The sequence below is a fragment of the Vidua chalybeata genome, chromosome 2, assembly GCF_026979565.1.
Source record: "Vidua chalybeata isolate OUT-0048 chromosome 2, bVidCha1 merged haplotype, whole genome shotgun sequence".
NCBI classification, from domain to species: domain Eukaryota; kingdom Metazoa; phylum Chordata; class Aves; order Passeriformes; family Viduidae; genus Vidua; species Vidua chalybeata.
In genome coordinates this window covers 32950175-32973201 of record NC_071531.1, presented here as the reverse complement: position 1 = coordinate 32973201, position 23027 = coordinate 32950175, and the positions used below count along the sequence as shown (strand labels likewise).

The following is a 23027-nucleotide window of genomic DNA, read 5'->3' as shown; positions in this document are numbered from 1 at the left end:
ACAACAGGCTGTTCAGAATATGTGGTTTCTCTCTGCTTTTTCTGCTCTTGGGCTGGCACGCTTTTCTGTCTGGGTTGACAGGAAGGCAAGAGGCCAAATATATCCATTTTAGATAGGTTTTCCTCCGTTTCATGTGGTTTTAAAATGGCTATGTATAAATGGGTAATTGGTGCTAAATCATTTTTTAAATCAATTGATGAGCTAATGGCGCTCTGAACATCCTCTGAAATGAGTGGGAACTTTCCCTTTGCTTGAGGGAGCCCCAGATTGCAGTGATTTTTCTGAACAACCTTTCTGTATGACCTCCTCTGCATGCTTACTGTGCTGCTTTTCATTTTTAACAAACTAACATGTTTTCTCTGCTTCTCTTTCCCGCTCCTTATTTACCCATGTGTTTTTATTAACGGATTCTCTTCCCCTGCCTGCCCCTGTCTGTTGGTTTTTAGCTCTTCATGGTTCGCACTATGACAGAGTCCTTAAACTCTGCTGAGCTGTTGAAGCAGCTCAAGTCTCTGGGATTGGAAAAGCTATTGCATGTGACACACAAGTTTCTGAGGCAGTCCTACATCTATCCGCCTCTTTTAAACTTTGGTGGTAAGACATTACTTATTACTTTTACTTTTTGTGGTGATGTGAACTGTTCCACTGCAAATGGTCTACTGCTGAGTGTCAGTGGAGGTCCCCTTGGCATGGGTAGGCATTTGTGCTGGTGTGTAGGCTAGTGTTGCATCTATTCCTCTTGCCTCAAAGGCTTTTATCCACACAGTGCCAGTTTTCAGCTTGAAATGGAGCAGTCGCTTACTGATAGTAATTCTCAGTGTTGCTCAACTAATGTACCATGTGTATTTTCCTTTTTTCCCTCCCCTTTCCACCATAATTGTTTCCTTTAATGATACAGCTTTACATGGTGAGAACTATGTTAGAGTCCCTCATTGCTGACAAAAGTGGTTCCAAGAAAACCTTGAGAAGTAGCCTTGAGGGGCCCACCATATTGGACATAGAAAAATTCCATCGCGAGTCTTTCTTCTACACTCATTTGATAAATTTCAGTGGTAAGATATGTAGATGATCAGTGTCCAGCTTAGCATGTCCTAACACCTCTAACACGATCTGGAAAATGTTTCCGATTGCCTAAGTCAACTTAACCTTTGGTTTATTTACCAAAAGCCTTGGTCTGTCCAAAGTTTTTCTGAGATGGTGCTTAGCATTGTGGTGGGATTTTTATTTTGACTTGTTATACGTTTGTTTCTAATGCGTAAAATTTCATATTGTTACCTTCTTTTTCTATTTTCTTTATGTATGTACTTACATAAACAATAAGCCTATACACACTGAAATTTTTTTAAAGGAAGTAGTTTTTGTGTTTTGCAAAATTTTTTTTTGTTTTTGTTTTAAGTACAGAGGCAACAAATTCTCTGTTGTGGTAAATTTGATGTCATTTCACTACTCTTACTATTCAGTTAATTGTAATCGGAAACATGCTGTCCTAAAGAATTCACCTACTGACATTGAGTGTACCTAGTCCTTGTCATCACCATGCTGTGTTGTCTTTCAATTTTGTTTTGCTGCTGGTCTCCTTTACCCTTGGAGAAGGGGGAGCCTGTTAATACCAGTCATAGTGCTGCTGGGGAACAGTGCTGCAAAAGGTCTTCAGAAGGTCTTAGTGTAAAAAGTTCATTCCTGTTTTAGTTCACGAGCCTTCAGGAAAGGCAGGATTGTACCAAGTGTTTTCTGGAGAGGTGGGAAGAACACCTCTGTGCCCTTGATGGCATCCTTAGAAACTTGTTGTTTTAATCCCTACTTCATGTGTCTGTCTGTCATTTCCTGCCCATCTAATCAACAGGAACATGTGGAACAGTTCAGTCCTCCGTAGGGAGAAATGGTACTGGTAGTTCCAGTGCAATTTTGCCTCCTTCACTTACTGCTTCCCAAATTCAGTGTATGGCTTTCTCAGCCCCCAACTGAGAAATTAAACTAGAAATCCCTTTTTAGTGGTGTACACAGTTTTCATGTTTAACTGATAGTCTCTTCCAGTTCCATTCTTTTTTTTTTCTATAAGAAGGCACCACTTTGGGGGCCAGTGAGGAGTTCAAAACTCTTACAAAAAGTCATGGGATTTACATTTTGAATTTGCTTTAGATTATATGGCCTATGCACAGCTCTAGTGACTTGCACCTGCTTTTTTGTTTTGCATTGCATCATCAGAATCACAGTTGTATTGTACCTGATGTATTTGTATAAGAAGTGTAATTCTCCCTTATTCATTCTGAAAGAAACCCTGCAGCAATGCTGTGATCTGTCCCAGCTGTGGTTCAGGGAATTCTTCTTAGAGCTGACCATGGGCAGAAGAATCCAGTTTCCCATTGAGATGTCCATGCCTTGGATTTTGACGGATCATATTTTGGAGACAAAAGAGGCATCAATGATGGAGTAAGACCCGCTTGTGCTCTTCCACTGAATGATTATTCTTAATGATTGCCATTCCTTATTATAATGTTGCTCCTTTAATTGGTTTTGACATTGTAGTCACTGAGAAGGTATTCCCAATGACTCAGGTAGTCACTGTGAAGGTATTCTAAACTTTAATAAAATTTTTGTCTTACGTTTGCCCATTTTCAGAGTCTCTAAGTTTTCTTTTTGAAGTGAGTAACTGAAATGCTAAACCTTTCATATCATTGCACCAGCCATGTATTTTGCTCCTTGAGTTCTCCTTACTTATTCTTGAAAGATGTCAAACATAATGTATAGTGGTTAAAGCCTAGTTCCATTTTGATGGACAGCTACATCTGGAAAACAAGTTTTAGACTTCAAACATGTCTACCTTTCCTTGAACAAACAAATATTTTCTTAAAGGAAAAATTGTGATCCTTTTTATATAAACTGAAAAAGGAAAATATCCTGTTTTCGTGAACCACTTGTGGATTACAATATTGACTGGCTTACATAATCTTGACTGCACCATCCTAAAGAATCATGACTTTTGTACACATGTAACTCTCGTGTTTTATTCTTTTTCTTGCAGGTATGTTCTGTATTCTTTGGACCTTTATAATGACAGTGCTCATTATGCACTTACCAAATTTAAGAAGCAGTTCCTCTATGATGAAATTGAGGCAGAGGTAAAGTAACCTTACTTACTGGAGAAAAATCATCTGTACCTGAATGTGAAAATCATGCTAAAGGAAAAGGCCTTTTTCAGAGATTCAGAACAGCTGGAGATAACAGCAAAACTGAGAAGACTGAGCAGAAGATGAGTAACTGGTTGGGTGATATGTTGTGAGGAATGCTGTAGACCTGTGCAAAAATGCCTCACATTAATGGTGAAAATTGAACTACATCTCTTGTACTGGGAAATTTGGATCTATTAACTTCCTTGACTATGTTTGATAAACAGTGGGAGGTCCTAGATAAGCTCTTTTTTAAATATTAAGTATCTCTAAACATATGATATTTTTCTCCCCAAGGTAAACCTGTGTTTTGACCAATTTGTCTACAAGCTGGCAGACCAAATATTTGCATATTACAAGGCAATGGCTGGCAGGTAGCTATTCCTTTCACTATGAGAGCTTTTCTTCACACTTTTCTGCTCTGCTTTGCTGTTTACTATACCTTAAGCATTTTCTTCCTTTCTTCATAGCCTGCTTCTGGATAAACGGCTGCGTTCAGAGTGCAAGAACCAGGGAGCAACCATTCAGCTGCTGCAGTCCAACCGCTACGAGACACTGTTGAAACAGAGACACGTTCAAGTGAGTTAACTCCTGCCATGTTGTATCTGAGTTGCTTGGCAGCTTTCCAGTGGTGTTGATTTATGTAGGTAGACAAATCTCATTTTGTGCTTCATGTTCTGTCATCTCGGTAGCATAACTGAACACTTGAGATGTGCTTTTTTTGTCACATGAAGGTGTAAATTAAGAAAGAAAACTTAAAAGATCCTATTTTAAAGCAAATGTCTGTTGCACTTAGGAAAATATGAGGCAAATAGGAATGATATGGGTGGTACCGTTGTCTTCCCAGTAATGTCTTTCACCTGTGTTCAGTATGTCATTGGCATGATGTCATGGAAGCATAAAATGCTGATATAAGTACTTAAATGTAGATGCAATGTGTACTTTTACTTTTTTTGTGAGAATTGGGATGCAAATTGTAGTACCGCGTTTGCTCATGTATTTATAAATTTTGTCCGTCTGCTTTGTTTCAGTGTGTTTGGGATGCAAGTTCAGAAAGTGACAGTCTGTTAATCTGGGGAGTCTCATAGTCCTTGTACAGTTTGTCTTGTAACCTGGCTGTCAGTTCAAAGCCTCACAGCGTGTTTTCCTTTAGCTCCTTGGCAGGTCCATAGACCTGAACCGACTGATCACTCAGCGCATTTCGGCCGCCATGTACCGGTCCATGGAGCTGGCCATCGGCCGATTCGAAAGCGAGGATCTGACTTCCATTGTGGTGAGTGTTGTGCTGCTGTTTTGCCAGATCACTGGTACACCAGTTGAGATGGAGCAACCCCAAACTTACTGCAGCTGAGGGCCTTGGGAGTAAAGTGTAGAGAAGGCATGTACTCAGAGCTGTGAGAAAACAAGGAAAGTGATCACCTTGCGATTTAAAGTTTTGTAAACACCCATTTCTGCCCGTGCTTATAAATAAATTGCAAATCAAAAAAAACAGCCTTGTGCTCGGTAGAATCAAAATTCGTTGATTTACTCAGGCAGCTTGATTTTGTAGCATGACAAAAATAATTTTTTTGGGAAGGAAAGAGATCTGACTTGTGCTTATGGAAGAAGAGCATCTGAGCAATATTAGGTATCCTTTTGAGTTAGTTTCCTGATTAAAATGCTAAAAAACAAATTTTATTTCAAGACAGCATGAAGTTGACAAGTAAACATGCAGTCAGCAAGGAAAATATCAGGCACATTCAGTTCTGCTGGAATGAAAAATTAAAATAAATTAAAAGTTGTGCAAAAGAGTTTACTGTTGTTCTTTTTGTAATAAGATTTTTATCAGTGACATTTTGTCATGCAATTAACTATCTTGGTTTAATTTCATTCTTTACTGAAGAGAAATCAAATACTGAGACCATAGAGCCTCTTGACTTCTGAATGCTTGGTTTTATAACTTTGAATTATTGAAATGTAATTTTTCTTTGTTATGTGCAGTACACTCTTAGTGGCTCAGTGAACAGAAACCATCAGTGATATGTTACTTAGGTCACAGGTTCTCATTCTTTGCGGAAGAAAGAACTAAGAGCTGTCCCTTTACCATGCTCTTTTTTTTTTTTTGGTTGTTTTGTTTTGTTTGGGTTTTTTTGGTGGGTTTTATTTTTGATTTCTGCAAAATATTTTCTGTTGAAAACTGATTGGTTTCCTCAGCAAGAAACTGATCCTAATAGATTAAGTAATCTGTAATTTCTGCTGTTTTTCACAATAATTAAATTAAATTATGGTATTTACAAGACTGAGCTATTTTTTTCTCCTCAAACTGGACTTAGTTCTGTAATAATAATCATAGTAGTTTTTTTCCTTGAACTAACTTGTTCACAGGTTTAAAACTCCTTTGAAATATGGAGCATTAAATCAGAGAACAGTCCATGGGAAGATAGTAGTAGTTTGATACACAGCTAGAAGACGACACTGGATATTTCTTCAGTAGGTCATTGCACAATAATCTTTAAAAGCAGTGCTTGGATTTTTTGGAAGTAAAGGTTGCATTCTTTGTGCTTGGTGTTTTCAGTGTCTGATGTCCATATGGAGTTATTTTATTTTATTTTACTTTAAAGAAATTTCCAAAACAGATAGTAGGAATTTCTTGTCAAGAGGAGAAACATTGTGAAATGCAGTACACATATATAGTCATGTAGCCTGCAGCTAGTGATTTTGTGGATACCTTCACAACATTTGTTAATGTCTGATCTGGTCTTTCATTCCATCTTTTTACCTCCTTCACCGGAGTAGACCATGAGAAGGATTTATGGTAAATGTGATGTTAGGAATAACATTGCCACTACAATAGTTAGTTCACCAGTTACTCTACTGAGCAGAAATTACTTTGTGATTGCTTGTAAGAAGGAAATGCAGAAAGGTGTTTCTGGCCTATGTGTGACTATTTAAATGTTGGAGTTTTAAGTTTTGCTCAGTGGAGGAAGTGTTGGCACAAATCTGTGTTTGATACCTATCTGCATCTGAATACCCTTAAAGTTTCAGAAGGTTTAAGAAACAATCCCAAGAGTACTGATTCTTTCCAGCCCTTATTTTTAAAGGAAGAGACTGGGAGAGGGTCAATTGTTCATTTTGACTTCTTTCTAGTCTTCTCTTCCCTCAAGCTTATTTATCTACTTTGTTCAGTTTCTCCACTTTATTAAATGCATCATTCTCTTTTTTTCCCCTTGTTTTTTGTAGGAGCTGGATGGCTTGATAGAGATAAACAAAATGACTCACAAGCTTCTGAGTAGATATATGACCTTGGACAGCTTTGATGCCATGTTCAGAGAAGCCAACCACAATGTTTCAGCCCCTTACGGCAGAATCACTCTTCATGTCTTTTGGGAACTCAATTATGATTTCCTTCCAAACTACTGCTACAATGGATCAACTAACAGGTTAGCAAGGCAGCTTTTTTATTTGCAGCTTTTTATTTATTCTACCACCCTTTTGCAACTTCCTTCCTAGCAAGTGCTGACAAGTTCATCTCCATTCATTTAGTGTTTTCCACTTCTAAGGCTTTACTTGAAATGAAGCAGCATGAATCATTTTACCAAGTACTGTTAAATGTATGAAAGCCTGTTATTTGTCCACAATAGAAGGCAAATGGAACTGCAGCATCCAAATTCTGACGTTTTGATGACGTAGTTATGATATGCTGAAAAACAGAGTGTGTCAAAACACTGCTAAGTGCATATCAGGAAGGTATTTTGAAACAGAATCTTCAAGGGTGAGATGACAGAAATAAATTTATATTCCTGATTCTGTGCTAATGTGAAGAAAAAGATTGTTTCTGGAGAAAGTGAAGAGTTCAGTATTCACTGTAAACTGCAATTGTAGCCTTTAAGGAGAGTGAGTTATGGAAATAGAAAGAGGAAGGTAGGATCTAAGGTTTGAATGAGGGGGAAGCACAGTGTTCAAGATTTTGCATATCTGTGCTTCCTGTTTGTGTGCTGTTTTTAGGATTTGTGTTACTTTTAGTCTTTACTCAGGTTTTGGTTAAAGCCCCATGAAGTGACAGTAAAGTGATAGTGAATATTGAGCTGTAGGAAGAGGAGGAAGCCTGTTCTCATCTTTTACTGTCTCCTTGGAGAGCTTTCCTTGTCTGACATGTTCTGTGATGGTTATGTTGTATTTTTGATCCAAGATTCTGTCTGCAAAGAAAAAAAAAAGAGTGTTTTTTTTGTGGTTAAGTTTTACCCAAGAAACTTCTGTTACAGGAATCTGTTTGCATGGGAAAGTTGAATTTATTTCTGAGGGAAGCTTCTGTGCAGTTAATGTATCTGGAGATCAGTACTGAAATATTCAGTGTGCTGTATTAAGAATCATATAAAAATCTTGGATGAAATGCTGCTCTTCCACCCATCCGCTTTATTGAAAGGCATTCAGTAGCCCTGTACAGTTTAGCCTATGTTCATCCTGGCTGCAGGGGCTGACGTACTGCAGACTACAGTGCTTGGGAAGTGAGTGTGAGGTGCCAAAGGACATTAGCAGGATCCTGGAGCACTGTGGCTTGTCTGTTTTTAAAATCTGTATAAGAATTGAGTTAGGCTCAGCTTGTTGGGTAATTAATTCAGGATAATTAATTTAAGAGATGGTAAAGGGAGCCAGATCTTAGGCAGTATGTGTACCATGTGTCTGATTTCATCACAGAAGTGCTTTGGTTTCAGTCAAAAGCAGCAGTATGGAGAGAATTAATGTATGTGTTGCACATGCTATGCAATGCCCTTTGATATTTTTGGTGAGAGAGAGAACAGGAAGTTTTTAGCCTTTTTATAGTCCTTAAGCATGTTCATTGCTGCCTTGCTGTTAGCATGAACTTTGAATTGATGCACTCTCTCTGCATTCAAGCATACAGATTATTGAGTGCAAACACAGGAGTGCACTGTGAGAAGCTGTGTGTTTAATGCTTGACTCTTGATAGGTTATGCCTTGCGTGAAGGTTACGTGTAAACAAGGGAAGAAAAGTAGTAGTTAAAGGCTGGAAGAAAGAGAAATAGTTGTGATGAAAAGCAGAGAGGTTACTTGGTGGTATGAGGGGCTGGAGAGAGAGTTCCCAGAAAATGTGTCATACCTGTGGCTAGTCTTCTTTTAATATGGTAGCTTGGTATATGAGTTCTTCTTTTAAAGTTAGTGTTTTGGTCAGATTAATTTGTTTCCAGTACCTTTTGAAGCTCTTTTCCCAAGAACGCTTGAACGTGATAATTTCATGTATCTGTAGAAACGTTCAACTATTTAGAAACCCTGCAGGTTTAGTTCAAAAGCTAAAGCTCTTAATGCAAAAGTGCTGAAGCACATTGCATGTTTAATTATTTGGGACTTAGGAATTTTTTTTTTTATATCTGATAATGTACTGAGATTAAACAGTGAGACTGCTATTAAAAGATTTAGCAATTTAATAATTGAAGTTGCCATTTATCTGAAATTTAGTCTCATTAATGCTGGCCAGCTGCACAGACTCAGGGACAACAGTTTGTGGAGGAGGAATGGAGAGATGAGTGAGGGTATCTTTGCAGATGGGCCTTAGCAGTGAAATCCAAGGGTATTTTTAATCCACCTGTTGACCATCATGACAGAAAGAAAAGAAACCTTTTGGATAGTGCACAAGCATATGAACTGCAGGTGAGGTCAAAGTTGTCTCTAGCCCAGTGTCCTGATGCTATCAATAGCTATGAAGGGGCTGAATATGAAAACAAGGGAGGCGTAAGGTGATATTTCTCCCAGGAGACATGCCAGCCTCTAGCAATGATTAGATGTTTCTGTAAAACAAAAATGCTAGGATGTTAGTGCATTTGTGGCCCTTTACAGGGGTATTTATTTTTCCCCATTGTTTTGTCCTGTCCCTTTTATAAAGCCGTGTGAGGCTTTGGCATTCATTATGTGCTCCAGTGAGGAGTCTGCAGTTAAGCTTGTGCTGCATCTCTTTTAGATGCTCTCAAGCTATTGTCCACCAGTTCTTTTACTGAAAGGGGCCATAAACAGGTGTTTCCCACTTGTTGTCTTTTCTGTGCTGCCTGGGATTGTTTCTCAAGAGCCCTCTCTTGTGTTGGCCCTCAATGTCTTGTCAAGCCTAGTCTTTCCACACCAGGAATATTTGTCATGCTTAGGTCTGCATCTCAACTTTTTCCTTGTGAAGTTAGGTTATCTAGATTCAAATGACTCAAACACTCCGTCTTTGTTCCTTTTCCACTGTCTGTAGTGTTCCTTTTTCGCCTTATTTTCTTTATTGTTTCTAAGCTGATCTTTTCCTTCCTTGACAGCTTGTTTTGTATTAAGGACTAACAGAGGAGCAAGTGTGAGACAGCCTTATATTTATTTGAATTGACAATTTTCTGTGCTTTCTTGACATAAATGATACAAGCTTCTGGAGACAGTAGTCAAACTAGTAGCTTCATCTCCTTTAACACATTACCCAAATCTGTGTTCTTTGGTATAAATTCGTGTGTATAGCACTCTTCCAAATGCAGTATGACATGTTTCTTCCAAGGGTACAGATTTGTCACAGAAGGAACAAAAAGACCAGCTTTTTATTTTTCTCTCTTCCTGACAACCTCTCCCATTTCCTTTTGCGAGCTCACTCTCTCTCATACTGCTTTTGAGACTGGTTTTCAAAAAGAACAGCTGTGTCTTCTTGTGTTGCATATACTCTGACAGTCACTGTTCAGAAAAAATTTCAGCCCTTGCACATAGTGCTGGAGCAAACCTGAAAAGTAGCAGTGGAAACCATCTAGTTTCTGCTACCAAGAACCAAGTGGTACAAGGATATAGGTTCATGCAAAGTAGGGGTGACTACCTTTCCCTCCTAAAAAGGCAACCAACCAAAGTCTTTCTGCCAAAAGGAAAAGTGACAGCAATGGGTTGGCAGATCTGTTACTCTATCATGCAGTATTTTCCTTGCTGTTTCCTCTGTTCTCTCCATCTTGGCATCTGTGTTTAAAAGGGTGAGTCAGATCTAGTGTTCACTGAGAGGGGGTGTAGGGCTACCGTTAGTTCTGCTAGACAGGAGAAACTAATTTGACAATGCTGGAAGCAAAAAGTCTTCATACCAATTACACGGGGAGGTGCAGAGGAACACTCTGTAGGAGCAGGGAGGGAAGACTGTCATATCTTATTACTTCTAAGATGAAGCTCAGAAAGTTTATGAATAAGGTTTGGCTGACCTGGTGCCTGCAAGGCAGCAGGCTCATTGACCAAAGCAGTCTCTTTCAGTTATCTCCTTAAACAGATTATAGTGAAATCATAGAATCATTTAGATTAGTTTGTGGAGTGCTCACTATGAACTCCTTCCTGGTAGGTATCACAGAAAAATTAATATTAAATTATTTGATCCCTAAAACACTTACTTTGGGGGCCCATGTTGTCCTCTAGCAATTCACTTGCAAAGCTTTGGTAAGCCAGAAAGCTTTTCATCTGCTTAATCTACTTTGACTGCTTACAACCTGTTCTGATTAAAATGGATAAATTGCTGTGAGATCATCAACACTGATTAAAAATGAAACTGATTATCTTGGAGTATGTTGAAACCTGTATCCTACCAGTATCCAGACAAAAGTAAAAGTTTGCTTAGCTTTAGCTTTGATATTCAAAGAGCTTCAGTCTTCCAAAGAGACATTCCTCTTTCGTGGAGGAGGAGCAGAAGGAAACCAACCAGCAGAATGTCAGAAAGAAAGCACACGCACAACACACATCAACATTGAAAAACTTTGAAGAGCAGTAGATGATGCTGAACTGTAAGGTTTTCATAAAGCCCTTTGCTTTTAGGGAAGAAATTTCTAATACTTACGTGAATGATATGTTGGGATTAGTCACATACCTTCTAGGATGATGCACTCTTCAGGCTGCTGTAGCTTCAATCTTAGACATTGCCTCTCCATAACTTAACATGTGACTATTATCTTTTGCCCCTATTTCCTTACTCTTTTTCTTCCTTTCTTGGCCTCTTTCACCCAAGACAGTATAAGCAAGTGTGTTTGCTTCAAGTCTTTAAGAAAACTTTAAGACTATTTTGCTACTACTCTGAAGCATTAGAGATGGAGAAACCCCCAACATGCAGAGGAGCACTAGGAAACACACAAGAGTTAATTGAGCATTTACTTGCACTGACTGGTTTGCTCCCAGACACCAATTACATTGTAATTGAGATATATACACACAATAACTTTTTGATAAGTCTAAGAATTATAGTTACAGCTTCCAGAGTCATGGGATGCACCCACTTACATGTTGAAACACTCCTCTCCTTGTGAGCGTTTTAATTTAGTAGGAATAAATCAGCTCTTGCCAAATATGTCTGTACATTGAAACCCAGTCTTATCTCAAATTACATAGTATCTCTTATGATTTCATTTTAGAGATTCTCTTAGGGCTTGAAAATTGATGTCAGTTTAAAAAGGAGTGGGATTTGGAGGGAAAAAAAGGGGGGAATAGAGTAATCTCTGGCACTGTCGTATGTTGCAGATTACTTTGAATTCCATCAAATGTTTGCATCATCTCTGGTAAACTCATTAATGAAGTATCTGCAGAATACAGATTCAAGTAATCTCTCTCAAAGGAGAGTTTTCAGTTTCTGTCTAAGTGAGAGAGAATGGGAGAAACTTGCAAACTGAGAAAATATAAATGTAAGGAGATCTAAATAATATAGTATCAAAAGTAATGCATGTAAATAATGTATTTTCCCTCAAAAGCTTTAAATGCAGCATGTACAAGTATTTTTGGGAAGAATGGCTAAGCTATGTATGAACAAGTATCTGTACCTCTTTTTGAGAAGGTTAAAATGCAGGAAATATTGTTCTTAAGTTATAGATTCTGACAGGAATGATTCAGAAATAAAACACAGTGGAAGTAATTTTAAGCAACATGGTGTAATTTACATTGTTCTGGATGAATCAATTTTTGATTAGCATGGCTGTTTTTGTTTTTAGCTAGAAGATGGATAGATTAAAAATAGAATGTCTCTTCTTTCTAGGAAGAATTAATAATGAATAATTAATTTTATGTGCTGATGAAATGTAAATACTTTAAACAAAAAAGATCAAGATACAATTATATTTTATGATAATATAATGTAAGGCAAGTTTTCTTTCCTGAAACATTTTCCTAGATATGTTTGTTTTGCTCAGGTATAACTCAGACCAGCCTGATACTATACAACCATTTGATGTACACTTCTTAAATAGCTATTTTTTCCTCTTTGTTGTTCATATACAGCTTTGCAATATTTATCAAGAGATACTTCTTAGTCAAGGTAAAAAATAAAGTAGCCATCCAGCTTGTAAACACACATCCCCCAGTAATTTTCCTCTGTTTGGTGAAGTTAAGCAGAATCAGAATTGTAGTAGATATTGATTAACCTCTTCCTGCACTAAAACTGCAGTGCTGCCAAATGTGTATTACACAGTCAACAGGGAACATCAAGGGGAAAGATTTGTGATGCTTGTTCACAGGAGAACTGGGAATGGTCCTTCAGACTCTGGTGCCCTCACTTGGGATGGCTGATCCTGTCTTTGGCAGTGCTGCATACCTTTGTAGTTCTCTCACCATGCTCTTAACAGTATACAAAGATAAAGCTAAGCATGATTTGTATTGGTACATGCTCACACTGAAGTGATCAAACTTTTGAAACATTGATTTTGCTGCAAGGATTATACCCTTCCTCATGACTTTTTTTTAAAGGTAACATCTTTCTCCTTATGTGAATTTTGGGGGAAAAAGCTCTGAAACATTAAACAGAAATGCCATGTTCCTCTTTGAAGACATACTTCTTTCTCAAGGACTTAATTTTGCAAGCACATTATGCCCTGTGAGAGGCTATTGCTACTTTGTTAGTTGATTCCCTGTTTGCTGGCCTGGGCTAGTGGTGAGGAATATTTTGGGATCCTTCACACTGTGGGAAGAACAGTAATTGTTGAACTGCAGTATGATTTGTGTCCATGCTTTTGGGCAATTCAGGCTGTGTGCTTCCCCAGTTTCTACCAGGGCTGAAAGGTTGCTGGTCTGGCTTTGGTTGTATATGCAGACAAAAGCAGTCTTCTACAGGGTAGGGTGCATTAGGTGCACACCTGCTCACCTAAGCATAAATAATGAATTCTTGTTTTTATTTTTTTTATATAGATTTGTTCGGACCGTGCTGCCATTTTCTCAGGAGTTTCAGCGTGATAAACAGCCTAATGCACAGCCACAGTATCTCTATGGATCAAAGGTTGGATTTAATTCCCTTTATCTTTATGGTTTGCTAATGTTTAAATGTATCTTTTTAACTTAGAGAAACTATGGTATATGAAAGTTCTTAGAAATGGACTGAAATACATTTTGTGTGTATTTTAAATTGAACATACACTTTTTTAAAGACTTTGCTGTGAAGCTCACTATATGTTTCAGCCAAAGTGCAATTGATTAGTCTGATGTGTAGTCTTACCTGACAAAGCTAAAAATAAGCCCTTCTCTCAACCAACTTGCATTGTTCAGTTGCTTACAGTGGCAGAGCAGACTCAAAGTTTAATTACTCATTAATTACTCATCTGGTGAAGTGAGAACAAGAGCCTGTCTTGGGCGCAGCTCTCCCTTATTCCAGTGATGAAGACTGTGATGACAGAAGAAAAGGGAATAGATAGGGAAAACTGCTTCAGATGTTATCTGACTTAAGAGGAATACAGATTCTGACCATTTTAAACTATCAGTTACCTGACTACTTCAATTAGGTTTTTTTTAATGTAATGTTTCTTTGGACTCTAGAATCCCAGAGCTGCAAACTCATTGTGATGAACTTGGTGTTTTGGCCATCTCATCTTCTGTATTAGCATCATATTTCCTGTTTTGCAGTTAGGTGGGCTGGGAAGGTTTGTGCAAGTTTCCAATAGAAGGGTACATGATGTGCAGTCACATACTCTGTCCCTATGGCAATCCCCAATACTGAGGTTGGAAAGGAGCTTGTGTGGGTGACAGGCTGGAAGAGTACTTGGCACAAGAGAACAGCTGTGGGCTACCCAAGTGAGGAAAGTTAGCCTGTTCTGACAGGACCAATGCTATGCTTATGTGTGATAGATTTGTTCTCCCTGATCACTGCAGATTTATTTTCTTATTCTTCAGAATTATTACTTGTGTCTTAATGACAATTAAAGACATAGTACATTAACATATATTTGCATCAGAAATATTGATCTACTTCAAACAGCAGTAAAAACCAGCAAATCATTTGGGACTATATGACAAGGTGTCACTCTAAATCTTGCAATGTTTTCTTGAATATCAGGGTGGCAAGCTGAAGTATGGAAAAGAGAAATGAAAATATAAGGATTAAATTAGAGGATGGACAATAAAAAAGCTTAACATTATTTATTATTATTTAAAATTATTTAAAATATATACTCAATTATACATCTAATTTATGCAAGTGAGCTGTAAGTCTTATGGGTGGCTGCTCTCAGTATCTACCTCCTACTTAAGCATGAACATAATTAATCCTTGTCTTACTCTTATTTTCTGCACATCATAGCATAGTTGTATGGTGCAGTTTCAACCCAGTAATCTAGGTTTTGAGATATCTCAAGAGTTACAAATTTCAGTGCTAAAATATCTGCTGCATTTGTAAAACTTCCATGCCTTTAAAATATAAAGGAGGTAGAAAAGGATTTACATGTCTTAATGTGGAATGTAACAGCTGACTGTCTGCTCCTGTAAATAGTGTTTTATGTAATTGTTCTCCAAAAAGGAACAGTATATTATAGGAAAATTGAATTTTCTTACATTAGAGTTATTGTGTTCCTTACTATTTTAGGAACTGACCAGACGCAGCATACAGCAAAAACCTGACTGAATTTCATAGAGATTGCTAACTTAATTTACCTAAGTGATGATAGAGTGGGGTGAGTGACAGAAGATTAACTGGGGAACACTTATTTTTTATCAGTCAGGTTACATTATTAAAATGAGTTTAGCAATCTTCATACTGAGAGCTATACATTCTCAGAATTCTTGATTATTTTTCTATATGAGCAATGGCAATCAAGGGGGCAGGTCTTACTTGCCTTTCTGGGGCAAATTTCATAACTAGATAGGCCTATATTAGAAAATACTCATGACTCTCTCTAGTTTTAAATCTTAACAAGAGCATCTTTTTATTCTTGAATTAAATGTATTTTGAAATTGAGGATATCTGAATAGAGTTTTTAACATTTCTACTTTTTATAGCCAGTAACAGATAGGAATTCTTACATTATAGAGGCTGCACTACTACAGGAGTAACTAAAGAAATTTTTTGTTTGTGTCTCAAAGCATTCACATATTCCCAGATATTTCTAAATGGATCAAAGCATCTGGTCTGTATTACTGTGTCTTGCTAACTTAGCACAGAGAGTTGTAGTAACATTCTCTTTAGCACCTAAAGTTTTCTGAGTGGTATCTTCATGTAATTATCAAAACAAAACCCCACAGATACACCTTCCTTCTTCTGGTTGATATGGAAGCAGAGCTGTCAGGTGGGAAGGAGCCAGCCTGCAAAAGCTCTTTAGCCTTTTAAGTGAGGTGGGTTATTTTGAAAGTTTGGTTGAGCATGATCACTGAAATCCCTTTACTCAGGTAAAGTATGTGTAGGATTAATGATATTAATATTAGCAGGTTGGAATTCAGCAACATTGGGTGAATGCATTAAATATCTTATAATATACATATAAGAAAGTATCTTTTTTGGGGACTTGAACTAACTTTCCATTAAATACTTGGTTCTACAGAGGTTGTGTAGACCAGAATTGAAGGGCTTTCTTTCTGTCTTATACAACATTTTTCCAAATATTTTCATGTTTTTATGTCTCTGGCATTTTGTAGATGTTAACTCATTTATTTTGTGAAAAATACATGTTTGAAAGGTACTTCTCAATGTGAATATAATGGTTTTTATCTACTGCTGGTGCACAAATTAAAGTCAGTTTGCACTATGGTGCAACTTGCTATCAGTTTGGTAATCACTTGGAATGTTTGCCCCGTACTCAATGACTGTTAATATTGAGTGGTGAATTACCAAATCTAATGCAGAATTGCCTGAATGAACCTGAATTAATCTGTAATAAAACTTTCTCAGCAAGAAACAAAGACTCATGTAGCTCTGTGAGCATGTGATGACATGAGTTTTTCAAAACTAGAGCAGAAAACAGATTACACTCCACATGAATTGCTCATTTGCAGCAACTGCAAGATGGTCCATTGCTTGTGAGATGATATAAATGTTTATCTTAGTAGTGCACAGTAAACTCTGTGGGTGGAATGGTTTTATATTTAGAGAAGGTAAATCCCTTGGGAGGCACTACCATGGTAGCTCTTTGCCTTCTCAGTCAGATATAGGCATGTCTTTTGGTTATATGTGTTTGTGTATAAATAACAAAATGCAGTAGGTGAATTGCCTCAAAACTGCTTTAAGCAGAACTGCTCCTTGTTCTCAGTGTGGCATGTAAATGTGTATATAACATAAATGTGTGTCTGTATATGTATTGGACTGCCTTAAAACCCACATAAAGAAATGAACATGCAGAGACGTAAACAGGTTTCCCAGAGCCCAAGATGTTGGCAGAGATTGACTGCGTGTCTCTTGGCTTCATCCCATTAATATTAAAATAATATTCTCTTGATGAAAACCTAATCAGAGAAGTGTTACTGTTAATTTGATTACAAGATAATTTTAAAGCATTTTCTCTGTCCTCGCTACCCAGGCACCCGTTTATGGCACTAAACCTGTTGTGTTGGCTTCATGCTCTGATGAGGGTTTTTCAGTGTCTATTTCATGTAACACCGTCATTTGAAACAGCAGTGAACTGTTATTCTCAGTTTATTTGAGACTGACGTGCAAGACAAAGAAAAACGTGTCAGCTGGAGGAAGTGCTCTGCAGCAGGTGGAGAACATGTTATTGCTAACTTCACACAATAAAAATGCCTTTTGAAGTGTTTTCTGAAAGTCATACTCGCCCCCATTCAGCAAGTGTTCCGTGTGTTATGCTTATCCTACTCAAAAAAAAAAAAAAAAAAAAAAAAAAGTTAAGAAAGATTCATCACACTTATGCCAGCTTCTCCTTAGCACTCAGAGTCGATGCATTTCACAAGTCGTGGGAATTGTTGTCAAAATAGAGTAGCTGAAAAGATCCGCTACCTGCTGCTGTGAAATATTCATGGGGAGCTCTCTTGCCAAAATTGTAACCCCCGTTAGCTGCCAGGGCTGGTGGAGAGGGGTGGCAGCTGCCCAGCCAGCAGCTCTCCAGCCTTCACTGGTACAACCGAGCTGTGTCAGAGAGAGCTGACTTCACGCATACATTCGTACCAAGAGCAATTAAGTGCCTGCAGTCACAGTGCATCTTTGGTTTTTTTAGGCAATAATGTACAGCAATACTAAGATTTATTATATTTTTATGGAACACAAATGCACTTAAGAGGTTTTAAACAGGATGACTTGTACATGTAAATCAGACAACACTTGTCACATTGTGAGGGTGAACAAATTTCTGTCCAAAGGACCTTGGCACTTTGCCATGAAGCTCAAGGCAGAGTGAGATGATCAGCAGGTTTTCTTGTTAGACAAATAAAATGCATTTTGGCATGTTTTTACTATTTTGCCCCCCCTTCATTACACAGAATGTACTGTGCAATTGGAAAGAAATTTGCAGCTGATTAATGCTTGTTATCATTAAAATTGAAAGGGAAAGAGAAAAGGAAGGGCCAGGAGCTGTGTCTCTGAATTCCATTTCTCTGCAGGGAGTCTCTAGGCCATGGAGCAGAAGGTAGCTTGTGGTGGGAGCAGAAGAGTGGAAAATGCAATAACCCAGGATATTTCCTTAATTAGACTTGTCCTTACAAAGTCACTATCTTGCATGTATTTAGACTGAGGGAAAATAAGACAGATGAGAGGATACAATTAAAATCCTGGTTTATCTTACATTCTAAGACTGACCTCAGTGCAGATGGGAGGGATGGACAACAGCGTGGGCAGTGAAGTGTGTTGTCTAAGTATAGTACTGCTTATAGTGTGTGTCTTGGGAAGCAGCTGGGATTGTCAGGGTAAAACTCACACTGGCAAACCACTGCACTCTGTGTGTATGTTCGAGTTGCCCATAGTATAGCAGTCTTGGTTGCCATCTGAAAACTCCTACTCAGTTTTATTCATGCTAGTTAACAAAAATTATTTTGGTCACTTTTGGTTACTTTTTATATTTGTTTGCTGTTTTAGGCTAACGAAAAGCAATGAAAAAATCCCCTTGAAATATAAACCAATTACTTGCTATGTGCTTCATTTTTAAATAATGGAGGGTGTCTGAAGTGCTCACTTCTTGGGCACGTGAACCTTTGCACAGAGGCTGTTGGAAGTGAGTATGATATCAGAGTACATCCAGGAGTGCTGCAGCGAGCAGTCGGAGCTCCCTGTTGTGAGCACCAACAGTGCATGTGATGCGTTTGAAGTAGCTGGGGTACCTTACGTAGCAAAAACCTTCTCCTGGACAAAACATTTCTAATTTATAGCAGAGCACTGTCCTGTTACTGGGACTCGCTCCTGACTTTTAGAAGATGGCATGATGGACTCATTGCACACTGAGGGGTTCTCTATGATTGTGGCCAGCTGGATGCCACCTGGATGCTTTTCCTCAGCATCCCGTGCGTGCTGGCTCTGCCTGCTGAACTCATCTGCGGTGTGCGCCACGCCTTTGGTCCATGGCTCCTCATGCTCTTGTTTGGAGGTCCTGTTGCGCTCTTCTAAGCGCTGGTGTCTCCTGCGGCACAGCAGGTGCAGGCAGCCGTAGAGCAGGACTGCGGCGATGGTGAGGAGCAGGATGCTGCTGGTGAGCCAGATGCCCAGTGCCAGCTCTTTCTTGGTGTTGCTTGCTGATGCTGGGTCTTGTTCCAGTGTGTTAAAAACTCTGCACTGGTCGCTGGAGGGGTTTGCGGACTGGCAGGTCACGCACATGATGTATGTTGTGAGGGGAGTCAGGTTTTCAACAACAAAGGAGGAGCGAGTGGTGGGCACCCTCTCTTCCCTCTGAAAGCTCTTTCTGGAGTAGCTGGACAGCATGCTGTTCCAGTTAGGGTGGTACATGATGCTGTAAAAGCTGTCAACACAGCTGGCCATTTTTGGCCAAATTACCATTGCTGTGTTTCCTGTGATGTTTTGGACGGTTATTCCCATCAGGATGTTGCTTGGGAGGTTTTTTTCCTCTCTTGATGCTGATCTCCCTGTGGAAAGGGAAGATGTTCTTTGGAGAAGCTGCAGCACTGAGGATGTTGTTTGGATCTTAATTGTAGTGCCCTGTAATGTGGGAATGGAGTTTGTTAGGAAAGTATGCTCTCATCTTTGGCACTGCAGTGTAAAAATGGGAATGAAAGTTCATAAAGTCTGTGGTGTTTTAAGATGTGTATTTCTCTTCCAAATGAAAGGGTAAAGATAAACTTAGAGAAATTTAACCAGAGCTGCTATCTGTACAAGTGGCCAGTTGTATCTTGAGAGATGGTGATTTTTTTCAGAATTTACAATTGGGGAATCACTTCCTTTCACATTTTTTCCCAGGTGATTGTAAAAAAATGCAGCCGGTGTTTTTTTCTCTAGGCTGTGTATCTTGCATTTTATGTTAAGTGGCAAGAGGGGTCGGCAGGAGTGTATATTGAGGAATAAATGCCTCTACCATTCACAAGTCTTTATTTTTGCCAGTCACAATCAGTTGAAGAACAAAAGAGTGTGTGGAAACCTGACCACATACTATTTTGTCTCCGAGATCTTATGTTAGTTTCTTATTCACAAGTTCACATAGGAACACCTTCCCTATGAAGACAGGCTGAGAGAACTAGGGCTGTTCAGCTGGAGAAGAGAAGGCTCCAGGGAGATCTTACAGCACCTTCTGGTACTAGATACAGCAATACAGCTGGAGAGGGGCTTTTTATACAGGCAGATATTGATAGGACAAAGAGGAATGAGTTTAAGCTTAAAGAGGATATATTTAAATTAGATATTACAAAGAAATTCTTTGCTGTGAGGGCAGTGAGGCACTGGAATGGGTTGCCCAGACAAGGTGTGGGAGGTGTCCCTGCCTGTGGCAGGGGTATTGGAACTAGGTGATCTTTAAGGTCCCTTCCAAGCTAGACTGTTCTGTGATTCTGTGATACTCTCTGTGTTAAGTTGCACATCTGTAGCCACTGCAGCTACACTGCGGCAGTGGCTGTGAACACTGTACATTGGTGGTATCAGTATCACAATATTTAGTCTTGATGCTGGTCAGCCTCTTGGAAAAGCTTTGTCAAGCTTAGTGAAATACAGCTTTTACTATAGCCTACCTTTTGGATAAATAGTGGGGATTTAAAAAAATTACTAATGCTCCTTGCTGTTTTAAGTCATTTTATGTAATCCTATAGCCTGTCTGCCCTGAATTTATACTCCTCCTCGTCCTCAATTCAAATTAGAAAATCTGCCAGTATTTTGAGATTCTTAGTATGTGTAACCACTGTGAATAGTGAAAGGAAAACATCTCTTTTCTGCAATTTCTCTAAACACATCTATTAAAGAACATATAATAATAACCAGTGGGTATTTTCATTTGTTTGGCTTGGGTTTTATTCTTTTACTGTCATGACGGTAACTTTTGAAAAAGAGCTTACCTCAGCAATTTAATCTGATGCCTTGTTTTGATTGTCAGTTTCCAGTGGCACTCGTGGAAGTTTTTTTGCCACTTTGAAAGTTTCTCACTTTTTTATGGCTATAAATACCCATGACAGTAACACAGTATTTCATTGTTTATGACTTTGTTGTAAAAATTAAATCTAATATATATTTTTTTAAGATCAAGTTTAAAATGTTATATTTCCTTGCTAAATAACAATTAATTATTGAAAATTCTCCCGAGGAAGAAAGATTGTGAGATTTGCTTATAACATATTTTGAAATTATTCTGTAATACAAGTATTTTATACTAGATAGGAGACTGGAAAAATTTATATTTTATAGGATATTTTTTAATGGGATTTAGGTAGTGACATTACATTAATAGTAAGAATTCTGTGCCTGTTTATGTATGAAAATTGTTGCTCAAGGGTTTTGGATTCTACTTACTGGGAAGTGGGAAGAAAAAGATGTATGTTTATTTTCATGACAATGTAAAAGCATGGATATGACTGATCTGGGTAGATGCTGCCTTTCTAATTCTGTGCTAAAGGCACCCTTTTCAATACAGCAACAATATAAAGGAACTGAGTTTGCTAACAGATAAACTTACCAAACAGACACATTTTGGCATGTAGATATTACATGCCAGCTACTGCAGCTGCAGTATATTAAAATAGGGTGCATTAGTGAGATCAGAGTTTTACTTGCTCAGTTACCTTCTCTTTAACTGGTAGATCCCTATTACTTAAAACTATCATTTATTTTTTTACAACACTTTTTAACACAGCCTAGGAACAATAGTTTCAACAGTTTAATCCTCCTAGCATTTTGTAAGTAGAATGAAATGTAATTAAATAACAATAATACATTTCTATTTTTACAAACCATCAGTTATTAGAAAACATACAATTACTGACATGTAAATGTTTGGAGAAGCCATCTGATGTTTTATGGATCATAAAGGCAGTACTTACCGTCGCTCCCTGATGGAAATTCCAGAACAGAATTGCTTTATGGTGATGCTGCTGTGAAAATGTTACAAACACCAAATTTTTTGTACCCCTTTCTACATTAATTATTTCCTGACTGATCTCTGTGCCAGTTTGCTTTTTCTTCTTCTCAGAATCTCTGGACTGAATTCTCATTGCTTGGTGATTTCAGTTTTTTTCTCTGATGCTGCTGGTAGCATGATTTCTTTGTCTCTTCCACTTAAATTCCTGCAAGAGCACATCTTGTCTAAAGATGCTGTTGCCTTGCTTTCCAAAGACCACACAGGGGAAGAAAATAATATCTTTTCCCCCCTCTCTTGCTTTCCTCCCCTTGACAGTATGCTGCCTGAGCATCCCTGTTATATACTCTTGTGTGTGGACCAGTGATGCTGTGAGTGATTAATGTTAGCACTTTGATGACATCAGCAACTAGCAACTCTTTTTTTTTTTTTTTTTTTTTTAATTTAAGTAGGGGAGGGAGCAAGTATAGCTTAAAAAATAATGAACAGCAACTTCCCTCCCTTTCCACCTCCACCCCCCTCTAGTTAGTGGCTTCTTCCCTAAGGATTTTATGCTTTTGTGTCTCACTGGGGGGGAAGTGGTGTTGGTGTGTAATGTTGTTTTCTAAATTCCTTGTTACAGTTTAGAAAGATCCACTAACCCAATGTTTACAGGTGGACTGTAAATTTTAGGTACTTCCTCATGAGGTTTACATGTGAGATATATTTTTAGATTGGCTGGCTTCTTATTGTTATATATTGGCAAGTTTTTTAAATACCAAAATCATGTTTTTAGGGCTTGCTTTTCTATGACAAATTCCTGCTGTATGAAGAGAGGTTCTCTCCCCTTAATCTCATGGCAATAAAATGCTTTAACCCACTAAAATAAAATTATCCTTGTGCTGAAATAGATAGTTCTGAGAGGTTTGTTGTAGGAGAGCTACCTAATTAGAAACATCAAAAACAAAAAATGAAATCTCATATTTTAGGGGCAGTTGTTTAAGTCCTTAGTTTATCAGGACATTCATCTGCACATATATTCTTAAGGTTTTACCAGTTCTCTCTGCTGTCTTTGCCCCAGACCTCATTTTTGTATGTGGAGAGCTATGGAAATGCACAGGTTGTACTAGTGGAATATAGTTTTAGTCTGTCCCCTGGTGGGACACATTCTGAGTTTGGCCTTTTAGCCAGCTCTGATGTAACAGTAGGACTGTGTTATGTACTAGGATTCTAA

General features: G+C 38.2%; 2 protein-coding genes across 5 annotated transcripts in view; one reads left to right on the top strand and one right to left on the bottom strand.

The window, feature by feature from the left end:
• Positions 1–23027, top strand: part of CYFIP1 (cytoplasmic FMR1 interacting protein 1) — a 75028-nt gene that overhangs the window by 33106 nt on the left and 18895 nt on the right. The window contains exons 1-9 of one of the 3 annotated variants that reach the window (XM_053936414.1): positions 578–594; positions 899–1052; positions 2274–2430; positions 3023–3119; positions 3465–3541; positions 3638–3746; positions 4321–4440; positions 6387–6586; positions 13299–13386. In XM_053936414.1, coding sequence (XP_053792389.1) covers positions 905–1052; positions 2274–2430; positions 3023–3119; positions 3465–3541; positions 3638–3746; positions 4321–4440; positions 6387–6586; positions 13299–13386 — 996 coding nt within the window. In that variant the 5' untranslated portion in view covers positions 578–594; positions 899–904. Of the gene's footprint in view, positions 1–446; positions 595–898; positions 1053–2273; positions 2431–3022; positions 3120–3464; positions 3542–3637; positions 3747–4320; positions 4441–6386; positions 6587–13298; positions 13387–23027 lie in introns of those variants that run through there. The other 2 variants (XM_053936412.1, XM_053936413.1) reach the window with 2 other exon arrangements.
• On the bottom strand, positions 17223–22923 carry LOC128784632 (uncharacterized). Of its 2 annotated transcripts, XM_053936420.1 has the most exons (3): positions 22848–22923; positions 21780–22022; positions 17223–19461 (listed from the first exon to the last, which is right to left on the bottom strand). In XM_053936420.1, exons 2-3 carry the CDS (start codon positions 21948–21950, stop codon positions 18670–18672), a joined length of 963 nt encoding a protein of 320 aa, XP_053792395.1. In that variant the 5' UTR covers positions 21951–22022; positions 22848–22923; the 3' UTR covers positions 17223–18669. The 2 variants fall into 2 exon arrangements, with proteins under 2 accessions (XP_053792395.1, XP_053792396.1); XM_053936421.1 differs by lacking the exon at positions 22848–22923 and having other exon boundaries at positions 21780–22100.

Coding starts and splice junctions, on each gene's coding strand:
- LOC128784632 (XM_053936420.1), bottom strand. CDS start 21,950: ATGAGAATTCAGTCCAGAGATTCTGAGAAGAAGAAAAAGCAAACTGGC. Junction 19,462..21,779: donor ATTTCCATCAGGGAGCGACG/GTAAGTACTGCC, acceptor CCCACATTACAG/GGCACTACAATTAAGATCCA.